General features: G+C 42.4%; 1 protein-coding gene across 1 annotated transcript in view; it reads left to right on the top strand.

The window, feature by feature from the left end:
* Positions 1 to 16,279, top strand: part of kif14 (kinesin family member 14) — a 45,882-nt gene that overhangs the window by 13,243 nt on the left and 16,360 nt on the right. The window contains exons 13-23 of the mRNA XM_080771350.1: positions 1,384 to 1,531; positions 1,622 to 1,685; positions 2,405 to 2,589; positions 3,351 to 3,453; positions 5,808 to 5,965; positions 8,097 to 8,244; positions 9,025 to 9,108; positions 10,841 to 10,982; positions 12,119 to 12,212; positions 13,315 to 13,459; positions 14,942 to 15,039. Of these exons, the coding sequence (XP_080627476.1) occupies positions 1,384 to 1,531; positions 1,622 to 1,685; positions 2,405 to 2,589; positions 3,351 to 3,453; positions 5,808 to 5,965; positions 8,097 to 8,244; positions 9,025 to 9,108; positions 10,841 to 10,982; positions 12,119 to 12,212; positions 13,315 to 13,459; positions 14,942 to 15,039 (1,369 nt within the window). The remainder of the gene's footprint in view (positions 1 to 1,383; positions 1,532 to 1,621; positions 1,686 to 2,404; positions 2,590 to 3,350; positions 3,454 to 5,807; positions 5,966 to 8,096; positions 8,245 to 9,024; positions 9,109 to 10,840; positions 10,983 to 12,118; positions 12,213 to 13,314; positions 13,460 to 14,941; positions 15,040 to 16,279) is intronic.

The following is a 16,279-nucleotide window of genomic DNA, read 5'->3' as shown; positions in this document are numbered from 1 at the left end:
GGTCAGAATGGGTTAACGATGCCAAAAAAGGTATTCATAAAATTGCTCACAAGTATAGTAATGCAACCGGTGTGTGTGTGTGTGTGTGTGTCTCTCTCTGACAACCATCCTCCTGTCCACCCATCCATCCTTCACCACCTAGTTCAATTAAGGCTTGGCCCTAACCTTGCCTCTGGGCTATATTTATGCACTGTCAGCTGTACACGTACACGGACAGCTAACTGTCATGCAAGTATTATTTTTCATGAAATAAATTGCCCTGTTGGCCGTTCTTGGCGCTAGGGGGAGCTCTTGTTGTGGATTTAACTAAAGTTTCCTCCTGTGAATCCCGTCTGGTAGAGATGCCCCCAAGTACTGTATAAGATACAATAACATAGTTTTAGGGCATTGTTGGTCAAATAACTTGAAACATCTTGGCATGCATTAGTAATCTGTAATCTGCAACAACAGAACATGGAGCCACTTACTCAAACTCTTATCATTTACTTCGAAATAAACTGTCAAACCAATGATCGCTTTAATGACGTGCCCACCGTCACTGAGGCTGAGCACTACTTCACACCAGCTGTGACGTTGCTAATGGCAAGTTCTATACACTGTTTAATATTACAAGAAATGCCTTGAATGGAATTGTGGTAAAAAAAAAAAGATCTGTCTTTTTTTTACCCTAGTAGAGTTTGTTGCATTTGCATTGCAGTACTGTATCATTGTGTAATGTGCACATACTGTATGTATACCTACTATGGGCCCCATTTTCTTCACTGCCTTATCCCTTCTTTTTTTTTTAAATAGTTCACAACGTGTCTATGAAGATCAGCTAGTTGAAAAATTTAAAATGTTAAAAAAAAATGTAGGGATGTTTTCTTTTCTACTGTTGGGAAATATCCCTGAAGAGTTTCTAACACATGATAAATATTTAATCAAGATCCTCTTAGCATAAAGTAAAAAAGCAATCACACGACGCTGGTACCAACAGGACCCACCAACGAAAGATCAATGGATGGACATTATTGAGGAACTGTATTCTATGGAAAAACTAACATTCATACTGAGACTACAAGAGGATAAATTCTATAAAAAATGGGAAAAGTGGAATCTCTTCTCTCAGCCTAGCGATATTGCAATAGGATTTCATTGAATGTTTGTTGTAATATGAAAAATGCAGCCTTTTTTCTTTTACTTTTTGTCCTTTATCTTTTCTTTTTCTTTCCCGTATTGTCTTGTTAGTTGAGTTTTTGTTTGTGTCTGTTCTTCCTTCAATAAAAATTAAGTGAAAAAAAAAAATGTAGGGATGAGGGGAACGGGCAGTGACGAATATAGAGCCATGTGCTATGTGTGTGTGTATACTGTAATAATAACTATGTACGTGTATCATGTGTCCAGACCTGAAGGCGGAGGTGGAGAAGCTGCGGTCGGCCCAGATGAGCTCCCAGGGTGTGGAGCCGGAGAGGGTCAGAGGCTACCAACAGGAGATCACCGCCCTGAGGAGCAGACTGCTCAGCCAGGAGAGACAGATGGCCGAGGCCAGCCGGTCAGTAGTTTTAGGATTAGATTTAACGGGTAGAACCAACGGCTCATAAATGTATATTTAGTAAAATACTTTTTATGTCTTTTTTTCCAGGGCGTGGCGAGAGAAGCTTGAACAGGCGGAGGTTCGCAAGCGGGAGGAGGCGGAGGAGCTGCAGGTATGGGGATTTAACCCATTTTGGGCGGGAACATCAAGTTATGCTATTTTTGAAAAAAATCGAAGAACTGACACAGAAACATAGCTTTTTGGGTGCTGGCGGCGTGTTTCCTCCTCCGCGCCATCAGTGCCCATACCCGAAGGCGGGGTTGGCGAAAGGAGTTTGCATGTTCTCCCCGTGTCCCCTAGGGTAGATACCCTCACAAAAACATGCAGTAATCCTGGTCTCTAAACTGCCTCCCCTTGGCCAGCCGGGGCGCCTGATGGAGGGGAAAGGAACTGGTTGGAATAACGTGTTCCTTCCATGCGCTACGTCCAACCAGGGAAACTCCCCCCTGTCAGGTGTAAAGGAGCAACTTGGACACTCAGGCATGAAGGGAGCATGAGTTCAAGTCCGTTGCTCTCCCCAGGTTGGTGGAGGGTGTGTAGAGCCCAGGATCACAGTAGATGATTGACACAGGGGTGAAAAATGGGTTACAAAATCGTGGGATAAAAAATAGAAAAAAAAAACAAAAAAACAACGGCGTTGAGGGGAGGAAAAACAAAACCAATTACACACCACTTGTTCAATTTAGCTGTAGGTCCAGACAGTAGAAACTCAACGGTGTCGCAATATGACGCATAATGTCATGCACTGAATTATGGAGAGACTAATGCATTATCAATGTGTAGATCTCTTGTCTCGTTTATGAATGTGTCTGTCCCTCCCGTCCCCCCCAGAGGACAGCCGTCACCTTCCAGGTGGACAACCGTCTTCCTAACCTGGTGAACCTGAACGAGGACCCCCAGCTGTCTGAGATGCTGCTCTACATGGTCCGAGAGGGACAGACCAGGGTGGGCAAATGCAGGTTCCATTCAGTCCACGACATCCAGCTGTCGGGAGCCCTCATTGCTGACCAACACTGGTAAGGCGGAGCAATGACTGATGTATATATATGATATAGTACTTTTTTGTCAGTTCACACTGAAATTTGTCTTGCGACACAGCAGCCAAGTATGCAGAACACAAAGAACAAGACAAATTACATACATAAAGACATGAGCAATATCCACCGCTTAGACTATCCTGTGGCTACTACATCTCCTGATTAAGCCTCAAGGTCGACTGGTAGACAAAGGACCTCTTTAGTCTGACCTTATTGTATGCTGGTACACCATATCTCCTTCCTGAAGGTACATGCTTAGTATTAGAGGTGATATTCCTTGCTAACCTTAGGATGCTGTTATCATATGTGGATGTATAAAGTATGTGGATATGTGGATGTATAAAGCAATGACTGAACATTGAGTCTATCGTCTTATCCTTTTGTTCAATTAATCAATTGATACGTTTCATACATTCATAACTTCACTGAAATGTTAATGCTTATTGTGAATGGTTATCTGGAGGTGTGCTTCAAATAACTAACTGCTTCAAATATCCTACCCAACACTAGGCTACCTCCAACACATGTTGCATGACCAACCAAGTGTTTAAATAAAAGCTACCTTAATTAATTTACAAAGCCTCTAATTAATTAGATGATTTGTTGTTATCGTGAGTCGTGACGTCAGGACTTCGGCGCTCTATTGAGATTATTCTAGATGGGTTGCCAGAGATTGTTAAAAAATATAAAATATAAGGACAACCATAATGAGTCATTTTCCTGTCTTGTTTCTGTTTCAGTGTCATATCTAACGTTAAAGGAACGGTCAGCATCACTCCCATGGAGAACGCCAAGACCTACATCAATGGAGCCATCATATCTGACTCCATAGTGCTTCACCATGTAAATATATCCAATCATATCTGACTCCATAGTGCTTCACCATGTAAATATATCCAATCATATCTGACTCATAGTGCTCCACCATGTAAATATATCTATCATATCTGACTCCATAGTGCTTCACCATGTAAATATATCCATCATATCTGACTCCATAGTGCTTCACCATGTAAATATATCCAATCATATCTGACTCCATAGTGCTTCACCATGTAAATATATCCAATCATATCTGACTCCATAGTGCTCCACCATGTAAATATATCTATCATATCTGACTCCATAGTGCTTCACCATGTAAATATATCTATCATATCTGACTCCATAGTGCTTCACCATGTAAATATATCCATCATATCTGACTCCATAGTGCTTCACCATGTAAATATATCTATCATATCTGACTCCATAGTGCTTCACCATGTAAATATATCTATCATATCTGACTCCATAGTGCTTCACCATGTAAATATATCTATCATATCTGACTCCATAGTGCTTCACCATGTAAATATATCCAATCATATCTGACTCATAGTGCTCCACCATGTAAATATATCTATCATATCTGACTCCATAGTGCTTCACCATGTAAATATATCTATCATATCTGACTCCATAGTGCTTCACCATGTAAATATATCCATCATATCTGACTCCATAGTGCTTCACCATGTAAATATATCCAATCATATCTGACTCCATAGTGCTTCACCATGTAAATATATCTATCATATCTGACTCCATAGTGCTTCACCATGTAAATATATCTATCATATCTGACTCCATAGTGCTTCACCATGTAAATATATCTATCATATCTGACTCCATAGTGCTTCACCATGTAAATATATCCAATCATATCTGACTCCATAGTGCTTCACCATGTAAATATATCTATCATATCTGACTCCATAGTGCTTCACCATGTAAATATATCCAATCATATCTGACTCCATAGTGCTTCACCATGTAAATATATCTATCATATCTGACTCCATAGTGCTTCACCATGTAAATATATCCATCATATCTGACTCCATAGTGCTTCACCATGTAAATATATCTATCATATCTGACTCCATAGTGCTCCACCATGTAAATATATCTATCATATCTGACTCCATAGTTCTCCACCATGTAAATATATCTATCATATCTGACTCCATAGTGCTTCACCATGTAAATATATCCAATCATATCTGACTCCATAGTGCTTCACCATGTAAATATATCCAATCATATCTGACTCCATAGTGCTTCACCATGTAAATATATCCAATCTATCCATCAGTCTGTCTTGTTTGACTGTGCTGACTGACATGGGTTTATCCTTGCACCACAGAACGGTTCACTGTAAAACATTAACATTTAAAACATTTTGGGGGATAAGTGTCCACAGAGAATGTCTATGTGAAAGACGCGCTGGCGTGCTCCTCTCCCCAATGCCCAGCATTTCTTTGTTGCGCTTTAACCCATTTTGGACTGACGTCGATAAAAAAAAAGGCCTACAAATTTTCTGAAAAACCCATGTTTCTATGTCAGTGGTGCTCAACCTTTTTCATGTCATGGACCCCCAGAATGGGCCCCCCATCTCAAAATATGTAGTTCCAGGGACCCCCCCAGTTTCATAATGCAATGTAATCTGTCATGGGCTTTTTCATTGATTGACTGCTGCTGTTAGTGGCTTCTAACATTGTATACTGTTAAGTGACAACGAAGGCACCAGCTGGCGTTTTGCATTGTCTAATTGACTGGTACACAGTCGACTCGGTACCGTCTTTTGGGAAATTAATGAACTGAACTTTGGGGAAACTAGATGAACTGTAGCAGGTTTCATAATGCAATGTTTAAGATTAAACCCTTGTCAAAAGGGTCGTCCCTTTCTAACACCAGTACCTCCTATGTTCAGTGCAGTGTTACTGGCTTTACACGGGGACAGACTACTTTGCTCTCTTCCCTCCCTGTTCGATTGCTGTTCGTTCCAGGGCTCGAGAGATGCAGACACTTGACTACTGTTCACAACCTGTCTGGGTTCATGGACTTTTATACATCTGCTATGTTTCATATGAACTGAAGCCAATATTTTAGTTCACTCTGAAATTCAAAGATTTGCGCCACATTTTCATGACTTTTTGTTCACGGAAAAATATTTTAATCTAAATGGTCGAGTACTTTTTGTTTTTTATCCTGTGCGTGGTTGTATTGTTATGAAGAAAAAAACAGCATGAGAAAGTGATGAATCGTGATGTGTATTTTTTTTGCTTTTAATAAGCTTATGTCCTTTGTTTCTCACGAAGTGACTAATCTAATTACACTTCTGTCGCCTTTGTTCTTTGCTGTTCCTTGGACAGGGTGACCGGGTGATTCTGGGCGGAGACCATTACTTCCGCTTCAACCACCCGGCAGAGGTGCAGTCTGGGAAACGGGTCTCGTGCTGGACCGGTGCCGGCGACGGACAGAAGGACTTTGAGTTTGCCAAAAACGAACTGCTGTCCTCTCAAAGAGCCCAGTGAGTCTCAAGGGGCATTCAGGCCAACACTTAAAAAGCCTAATTTATATGTCAGGTCTTAGTACGTGTCCCAGGGTGGTAGGATTCATTTATCGCTTTTATATTGTTTTCAGGGACTATTCTATCTTTTGGTCAAGGCAGGAAATCGTCCCCCGTCTGGTGGAAACCAGAAAAACAATGTTTAACCCATTCTGACCTGAGATCAGATTCATACGAGGTTTCCACTGGACACACACTGGTCTGATGAACCCATTCTGAGCTGAGATCAGATTCTAAAAATGTCAGTCGTTCTTCGATTTTTCAAAAATAGCAGACCTACAAGCTCGTATCTATGAGCTTGTAGATCTGCTATTTTTCAATAGCTAAAGCATAACATGATGCTAACACCAAAATGGGTTCCCGTTCAGAATGGGTTAAATATGGAAATCCGTTTCTGCCCGGCAGCAATGATATCATGGTCTTTTTCATTGATTGATTGACTGCTGCCGTTAGTCGCTTCTAACATTGTATACTGTAGGTGACAACGAAGGCACCAGATGGCGTTTTGCATTGTCTAATTGACTGGTACACAGTCGACTCGGTACCGTCTTTTGGGAAATTAACCCATTCTGACCTGAGATCAGATTCATACGAGGTTTCCACTGGACACACGCTGGTCTGATTAACCCATTCTGACCTGAGATCAGATTCTAAAAATGTCTGTCGTTCTTCGATTTTTCAAAAAATAGCAGACCTACAAGCTCGTAGCGCGCCACTCGGTGGCGCGCTATGAGCTTGTAGATCTGCTATTTTTCAATATCTAAAGCACGACGTGACGGCGACACCAAAATGGGTTCCCGTTCAGAATGGGTTAATGAACTGAACTTTGGGAAACTAGATGAACTGTAGAAGGTTTCATAATGCAATGTTTAAGATTAAACCCTTGTCAAAAGGGTCGTCCCTTTCTAACACCAGTACCTCCTATGTTCAGTGCAGTGTTACTGGCTTTTACACGGGGACAGACTACTTTGCTCTCTTCCCTCCCTGTTCGATTGCTGTTCGTTCCAGGGCTCGAGAGATGCAGACACTTGACTACTGTTAACATTAACATTAAATTAATGCCCATGAATTCACTCTTAGTTTAAAGTACACGTTTACCCAAGTTAAACCCTTAGAAGGCATTAAAAATGTAGGACACTCAAATTTGTATTTGGCTACAGACACACCAACTCAATATTTCTATTGCAGGAACCTCCAGAAGCAAAGATTTGAGTTAAACAATTATAATAATTGATTTTTCAAAAATGGCATCTCTACAAGCTTATTTTTATAGTTGAAAATGTTTTTTTTAACATGGAAATGATTATATGACTATTATGCAAAGTAATCGTGATTATCCCAAATAATTGACAGACCTAGTGGATCATTCCTGTAAACCAGCCTGTTTGTGTGCGCATGGATTAAAGGAGAATTCCATACTAAAAGGCTTTCTTACCTTTCTTTGTAGTTGTTACGTCCCCACCAAAGAGGTCCAGGTGTTATTTTGTGCAAAAGCTCCTTATTGGCTGTTTCCCCTACCATAAGCCCTAAATGAATTGAATGGGAATTGAATGGGGCTATGGGGTGTTGTGCTAATTCACTTTTATCCATCGCTCAAAATGATAATTTCTTTGTATATATCCTCTTCATAATGTAAATAATATCCCAAGCGGCACACTTTACTACTTCTTTCGATGGAAATAAGCGAACTAGCATAACACCCCATAGCCCCATTCAATTCCCATTCAATGCAATTCATTGAGGGCTTATGGTAGGGAAAATAGCCAATAAGGTGTTTTTGCACAAAAAAACACCTGGACCTCTTTGGTGGGAACGTAACAAATACAAAGAAAGGTAAGAAAGCATTCTAGCATGGAATTCTCCTTTAAAGTTCTCAGTCGCTACGACTGATTTCAGTGGATTCCTTAGACTCCAGCGTGTTTTCTGTGAAAGCATGTTGTGCACTGGAAATGGCCGATCGCAGCGCGACATGATGTGAGCTTGAAGATCGGCTATGTTTGCTCATTAGTTAATACTATTTAGGTTGCGGCCTATAACATCATTATTACATGGTCTTTATTTTGCTTTATTCCTTGTGTGTGTGTGTCTCCAGACTGGAGGCAGAGATGGAGGAGGCTCAGGTGAAGGCCAAACAGGAGATGATGCAGGGCATCCAGATGGCCAAGGAGGTGGCTCAGCAGGAGCTGCAGGAGCAGAGGCGTCAATATGAATCCTGCATAAAGTCTTTGGAGACTGAACTGGTGCGCCCCGCCCACCCCACCATTTCTTGATTAACACATTCTGACCTGAGATCAGATTCATACAAGGTTTCCACTGGACACACACTGGTCTGATGAACCCATTCTGACCTGAGATCAGATTCTAAAAATGTCAGTCGTTCTTCGATTTTTCAAAAATAGCAGACCTACAAGCTCGTAGCGCGCTATGAGCTTGTAGATCTGCTATTTTTCAATAGCTAAAGCATAACATGATGCTAACACCAAAATGGGTTCCCGTTCAGAATGGGTTAATCTATCAATAAATGCGATGTCTCCGTCCGTTGGTTCTTCGCTCATCTTGAGAACTTTTCATTAGAGAAACGGCCCCGCCCCCTCTATAACAGGCACTGCACTAGTTAGACGTCTGTCTCCACCAGGCTGAAGGCATGCTGTGTACAGCTAACGTCCGGCACGGTTGGTCCGGTCGATGCCAAACTTTGAACACTCATTCCCTGGAGGCCAACAACAAACCTCTGCCCCACATTTTCCAGAACGGCCTGTTATAGCACCACAATGAGGGCAGAGCTTTGCACATTTGTTTATATTACTCGTAAACATTTTATCCATGCATCACGCAGATCGGTACACTACACACCATCTCTGTAGTCACGTGATCAACACGGATCTGTCATTTAACCATATTCCATCCTGGCTAAGATTGCCTTTCAAAGTTTTTGCAGGATTGGTCAGTTTTGAACAAAATGCCTCAAAATATGAACGTAACAAGCAATGTAGATGACATTTTGCACTCATTCCCTCTAGGCCGAGGCAAGAACCGACAAGAAGCATTTGGAGCAGGCTGTGGACACCCAGAAGAAACACTTGCGCTTGCACATGGAGGCTCAGGTCAGGACCCCCCCCTGTAGAAGGTTTCATAATGCAATGTTTAAGATTAAACCCTTGTCAAAAGGGTCGTCCCTTTCTAACACCAGTACCTCCTATGTTCAGTGCAGTGTTACTGGCTTTACACGGGGACAGACTACTTTGCTCTCTTCCCTCCCTGTTCGATTGCTGTTCGTTCCAGGGCTCGAGAGATGCAGACACTTGACTACTGTTCACAACCTGTCTGGGTTCATCATGGGCTTTCATACGTCTGCTATGCTTCACATGAACTGAACTCTGTCAATTCATGAATGCTTCCAACTTGTTAAAATGTGTCTTTCTGGGTCAGTAGGCAGACCTAGTTCACTCCTTAGTGTCTCTTAACTTTGTTTTATCTTAAATTGTATTCTAGCTTCTCGTCTAGACTGCCACATGCTTGTTGGTACCATTAAATTAGTATTTTAGCTGTTAATGCTGGTCATTGTCAAGGGGCAATTCAGTTATGCAAAACTAGTTATGCACACTCTAGCAGTGCATAATTGACCTATCAAATAACATTTGGTCCATATTGTTGGCCCTCAACATGTTGCACTGCACTACTGCGATTACATTTATATTACATTTCAATATAAACCTTAAAGAAACTGGCGAAAAAGAGGGTCCTTCAGCCAATAGCAGATCAACATCTCAAGTATGCCAAATCAACAAACCAAATCATTGAGGAAAGGAACAGCCATTTACCATTTCTGCAGAAGAGAATGTAGCTTGCCTACTTGCTTGCTTGCTTTGCATATTAATGTTATATCCATTCTCTGCATGATATTTCAATCAGCAATAAACATATATTCCCCCCCATCTGGGTCCTCTGGACTTAGTTAACGGGAAAACCCTGGATTTTGTCTGACGACTAAATTACTTCCCCCTTCTTCAATTTCTCGCCTTCATGATTTCTGGTGCTCTGACGGGACCTTGAGAGGTCTAAGCAAATACACTACCGGCTAATCCAGCGTATAAGTGGTCAGTCAGTGAGGGTATTTTCATTTTTTTCATGAAGGCACCGTCGCAGAGCCGCAGGCTTCAGGCCTGCCGTGCTTAGCCTGGAACTCACCTATGCTTTATGTATGGCATAGGGCAGCTCCCGGCAGGATCCGCCGGGAGAATATATGCGCAGCTGCGCGACATGAGACTAATTACTTAGAGCGACAGAGAGAGAGGAGCGTGTGTGTGTCAATTTTACAAAGGTGCAGACAATCAGAAATCAGCAGAGAGTGAGCAATGTTTGCGCTACTCTATGCCGAATTGAAGTAGCCTGATTATCAGACTGTAGCTTTCTTGAAGCTTCAGTCTGACATTGTCTCCTGTCTGAGCGATTTCAAGGGGGAGGGGATTAGAATTTCCCCTCAACCAATAGCCATTGTTGTTGTTTTTCCCTCCTTCCTCATGTGTGTTGTGCTGAAAACGGGCCTCGGCGCTGATTGGTTGTTCGTTAGACCCACCCCCACCACCGATTCTCATTGGATAGTACATTTTTCTACCGAAGAAATTATAGGTTCACAGTGCAACACCAGACCAAGAGATGCAGTCCACTCAGAGAGTGGGCGGGGTCTTTGGGCTGGATCCAGGCTAAAATTGAAGTGGACTCAGACCCAGACTTTTTTTTTTCTCCCTGGAAATAAAAACGTCTGGGTTTCCGAGGCTAGCCGTGCTTGTCCCATCTGATTGTGTTTTAATGTGGTGTGTACGTTACCCCCCTCAGGCCATGGAGGAACACAGGCTGCACCAGACTAAGATCATGGAGGCTCTGGAGGAGGAGAAGAGGAAGGTGGCCCGGGAGCTGGAGGAGATGCAGAAGAAGAAGGCACTGCGGGAGAATCACACTCCTGCCAAGAATGAGAGACGTACGTGCAATAGCATTTATTACAAACAGGTTTTTATTTTTGTTTGTTATTTTGTCCCTGCTTGCTTGAGGAATTTGTTGGGTGGAGTTTTGCAACCCAATGTGGGTCAAAGGGTTTTACCTTATTGGTCTTATAAGATGACACATTGGCAACTTGCCATAACGCCGCTTCCAAAGGAACTGTAGAAGGTTTCATAATGCAATGTTTAAGATTAAACCCTTGTCAAAAGGGTCGTCCCTTTCTAACACCAGTACCTCCTATGTTCAGTGCAGTGTTACTGGCTTTACACGGGGACAGACTACTTTGCTCTCTTCCCTCCCTGTTCGATTGCCGTTCGTTCCAGGGCTCGAGAGATGCAGACACTTGACTACTGTTAACAACCTGTCTGGGTTCATCATGGGCTTTCATACATCTGCTATGCTTCACATGAACCGAACTCTGTCAATTCATGAATGAGATAAGATGCCACATTGGCTGCTGGTTTGTACGTTGGGGTACCTTTTAATTAATTAACGGCAGAGAAAAGTAGTTCCCAGGGGAGCCACCAGCTTGTTTTGTGGCATAGTCTCTGTGCATGACTGTAGTTTCCTTCATTTCCGGATCAGTATCTAATAGATTAATTTGATTTGAGGAAACCCATATAGGTGTCTTTAGTGCTGCATGATTGTTGCTCATTAATGTGAATCTCTATTTTCTTCCACAATTTGTCTAAACATCACTACGTTCAAAATGTGGCACCTGGAGCCAACTACTGTGGCTTTAAACTGACAACAAGACTGACATCAAAGTGCTTGACCTAAACATCTTAACGGTTTAACGGCTTGTGACGAACGTTCCGCCAGAAGGAATCCAACCGGCAACTGCTTCTGCCGTAATGTTCCGTCTGATAAGCTTTAGTATTGATATCGAACCAGATTCAGATTAATTGAGCAGCGCTAAGTGTCATGTGTCTCTGCTGCTCGGCCAATCAAGTGAAGCCATGAGAAACTGACCCGGAACAGAAGACCACCTTCTGGAAAAGGGAACCACCTTATGTCTATTGCCGTTAAACTCCACCCATCTGGTACTTCTGGTTCTGGTACAGCGAAAACAAAGTTTGTTTGAGATAGTGATGACGTGCTTGGTTTGTGCTGTAGGTCCTTCGCAGTGGGGCGCCATGAAGATGTCCCTGATGATCGAGGAGGCGAACAAGATCAGCACCAAACTGAAGAAGAACACGCTGTTCAGCAGGTTACAGTTAACCCATTTAGACCATTAATGCAATGTTTAAGATTAAACCCTTGTCAAAAGGGTCGTCCCTTTCTAACACCAGTACCTCCTATGTTCAGTGCAGTGTTACTGGCTTTACACGGGGACAGACTACTTTGCTCTCTTCCCTCCCTGTTCGATTGCTGTTCGTTCCAGGGCTCGAGAGATGCAGACACTTGACTACTGTTCACAACCATAGAGTTAAAAACATTGGCTCTGAAAGAATATATATTCAAAGATTCGTGCCGCATTTTCACGATTGTAGATCTGCTATTTTTCAATAGCTAAATTATAACAAACACCAAAAGGGGTTCCCGCCCAAAAATGGGCTAAAGTGAAATCAGTGTAACTCCCACGATTGTACAAATGTACTGTTTCTCTTCTACTGTACGTTCTATTGTATGGTTTCTCTCGGGCAGAAAACCTCCATGTTTAACTTTTTGCATTTAGTTTTTGTTAATACCCTATACTTGATCATACTACTGCGTCACAGAAGTATCTGCAAGCTCCAAGCGTGTTTTGCGAATCGGCCCGTTAGGAATTTATGAATTTGAAAAGTAGCAGTTTTGGACATAAAAGGTTTCCACCTTGCAACAGACCATCAAAGAGGTCCAGGTGTTATTTTGTGCAAAAGCTCCTTATTGGCTATTTCCCCTACCATAAGCCCTAAATGAATTGCATTGAATTGAATGGGGTGTTGTGCTAATTTGCTTATTTCCATCGCTCAAAAAAAAATAAAAAAATTATATATCCTCTCTTCATAATGTAAATAATAACGCAAGCGGCACACTTTACTACTTATTTCGATGGAAATAAGCTAATTACCACAACACCCCATACATCTCATTCAATGCAATTCATTTAGGGCTTATGGTAGGGGAAATAGCCAATAAGGAGCTTTTGCACAAAATAACACCTGGACCTCTTTGGTGGGGACGTAACAACTACAAAGAAAGGTAAGAAAGCCTTTTAGTATGGAATTCTCCTTTAAGGTACATTAAGTGTCGGTCGATAAGTCTTAATCTATACATGCAGTATGTATGAACAACCTAATTTTGAAGTTTCCGTTCTTCTTTTTTCTTAGGCATTCTCTGAGCAACGAGAAGGAGAACGTGGAGCAGGGAGACGGGCAGCAGGTTCGAGTCCAGAACACCAAGCTGCGGATCTCCACCTTCTGGAGCCAGGAGAAGTTCCAGAACAACTTGGCTTCCATGAGGGAGCAGGAGCAGGTAGCCCCACTGAGCTCCTCAAACATAGCAGCTAGGGATTAATCTGAGTTCCCAGAAGTTTTATTTTTCGCCACTAGGCGGGCGAGAAAAAAGGAACTTATGGGGAAAAAAGGAACGTATCCCTGTGAGGGAAGTACGTTGCGCTCAGAATCTGAGCGGACACTCCCCTTTCCGGTCTGAAGCACTGTGCATACCATGAAAATAGTCCGAAGGGAATCCAATTCCAAATTGAATTGTAGTAGGCCACCACCGCTCAAGGAGCAATTGTTTCCCTTCCGTCTTATTTAGATGTAGCGCCCACTCCATGTGGAACCCGCCCCTGTCTTTTGATTCGCATTTCATTTGAAACGCAACGCACTGGGCCACGCCCCTGCTGCACAGGATCTGAGGCCAATTTTCCTAGACTAGCTAAGGATGGGACGATAAATATTATTAATCATCGTTTAAGTAAAAAAAAGTATGTTGGCGCAGAGATTAAAATGTATCGTGAAATTGTCCTCCTTCATACACTACGATGAATTGGCTTTTGTTGAGCTGCAAATTCAGTAGCACTTTCAACCCTCTAGTGACTAGTCTGTACTTGATATAACAGACCGGTAAAGAGCACATTTGATACGCTCTCATTTCACACAAATCAAGCTGCCAAAAATGGCAAATCGGATCATGTGACCTTTGTTAGTGGTTCGGGCGGTCTCCTTTCCGATTCCCAGGGGGGTGCATACTTAGTTTAGACTAGTCATTGGTTAGACATGGGTTAAGGTTAGGTTTAGGTGTGCTGCCCCGTGGGAGGTTAGGTTTAGGGTGAGGGTTTGAGATAGGTTGTAGTTGTAGGACTAATGAATGGTCTAACGGTCTAACCAATGACTAGTCTAAACCAAAAACTGTCTAAACTAAGTACTGCACCCTTCCCAGGTGGCCTGCCATGTGTAGGCATTCATCACACTGAATCACTGTCCACAGTGAATTGTGATTTGACCCGTCTTGGATGAGCTCTACACAGCCTGTCAAATTATGTTGTCGGAGCTGCACTTTATACCAACCATCCTGTCTTGTTCCTCTGTCGTGCTGATGGGGAATTTGGCATACCAAATTACCAATGCAGTGTAATGTCCAATCTCCTGGGCTGTCTCTGACAGAGGGCAGAGGGAGCTCAGCTCCCCGGCGTTCATGCATTACCCACTTTTCTGATTAACCCATTCTGAACGGGAAACCATTTTGGCGTTAGCATCATGTTATGCTTTAGCTATTGAAAAATAGCAGATCTACAAGCTCATAGCGCGCCACCGAGTGGCGCGCTACGAGCTTGTAGGTCTGCTATTTTTGAAAAATCGAAGAACGACTGACATTTTTTAGAATCTGATCTCAGGTCAGACTGGGTTAATCAGACCAGTGTGTGTCCAGTGGAAACCTCGTATGAATCTGATCTCAGGTCAGAATGGGTTAAGTTGAAGTGAATGAGCAGTATTTTACCTTTTACCTCAGGGGGACTCCTCCAAAGATGACGAGGTGTTTTACTGCCCGGATGATGAGTGGGAGCAAGATCTACCAGACTCCGCCGCCTCGTCGTTCTCACGCCGAAGGTCATTATCCTGTCCTCCCTCCCCCTCCTTTCACCAGCTCTCTCAAGCTTGGAGTTCTCATCAGCAGAGACATATTTTTTTTGGCATTACCCCATCACAGGGGGTTTGTTTAGTAGATGGTTGCACTTAGGGGAGGGAGAATTGAGAAGTTGGTCTTACTGACTGAATTTGAGCTTCATTAGTCTCCAATTAGCACAACTTCAGGTTAACGCCTGCAGACTCCACGGTTAAAGGCATAAGTGAGTGGCTGAGAACAACTACTTTTTAGTCCAATAATGGTAAACTTTAATTAATGTTTTTAAAGTGCTTTTTGAAACGAGGTTTTATAAATGAAGTACCAAACATAAGTTAAAAACCAAAATGCCACCAAAATAAAACGGCATACATGGAAATGGCATGGAAAAACAGGCAATAAAACGATATAGTCCTCGGCATATGAGTGGTTTTCAGAAGTAATTTATTTTAAAGGAAGACACTCAGTGACTCAGTACTGAGCCTCAGATGTGGGATTTTTCTATACAGAAAAATATTGTGTTCCAGAACATTGTGCCAAATGAGCTCTGGCATCCTGTTACTGTGAACAATGTGCCCGGGATGATGGGATGACTGTGGAAAGCCCAAAAGCTGTCGGACGGAACGTGGAAATCCATCTTTGTTAAACATTTTGGACGACTTGGCCTCTATTGATATTTCCAGCGGTGTGATTTACTGCATGGCACATATTTGGGCCTTCGACACATTTTATTTTCTTTCTGAATGAAAGTTTGTAAAACCCACAATGTTTCCCTTTTGTATCCCCCCCCAACCCCCCTCATGTTTAGTGCGATGGCAGTCTCTCAGTCAAATCTGGTCACATAATGTGTAAAGGCTGAGTGGGTCACTCAGCCCACTCACTTTTAAACTATTAAACACTGGCATGCCCATTTTGGGCATTGTATCGTAGGTGAAAATGTTCGGCATCATCACCGTTGATCAACACATTTTGGGCTTGTACGTCATGACAAAGATTGATAAATATAAGATACGGGAATGCATTTAATTAATTCATAAAGCGTGCATGTGTCTCCAGAGCAGCCATACAGAATAAACCCTTTTGAGTCAAACCAATTTACGTTGTACCATTTACATGTACTGCAAAAACGGAACCGCTAGACGGCATTCCCACCTTACTTATTTTTTTATTTTATTTATTCTTGTCGGACATGTTTTTTTTTATGGGGCTCTTGGTGATGCTGGGGAT

Source organism: Protomyctophum bolini, assembly GCF_963924005.1.
Source record: "Protomyctophum bolini genome assembly, chromosome: 8".
NCBI classification, from domain to species: Eukaryota; Metazoa; Chordata; class Actinopteri; order Myctophiformes; family Myctophidae; genus Protomyctophum; species Protomyctophum bolini.
Note: the sequence above shows the minus strand (reverse complement) of the source record. Positions and strands in the feature narration are given on the sequence as shown.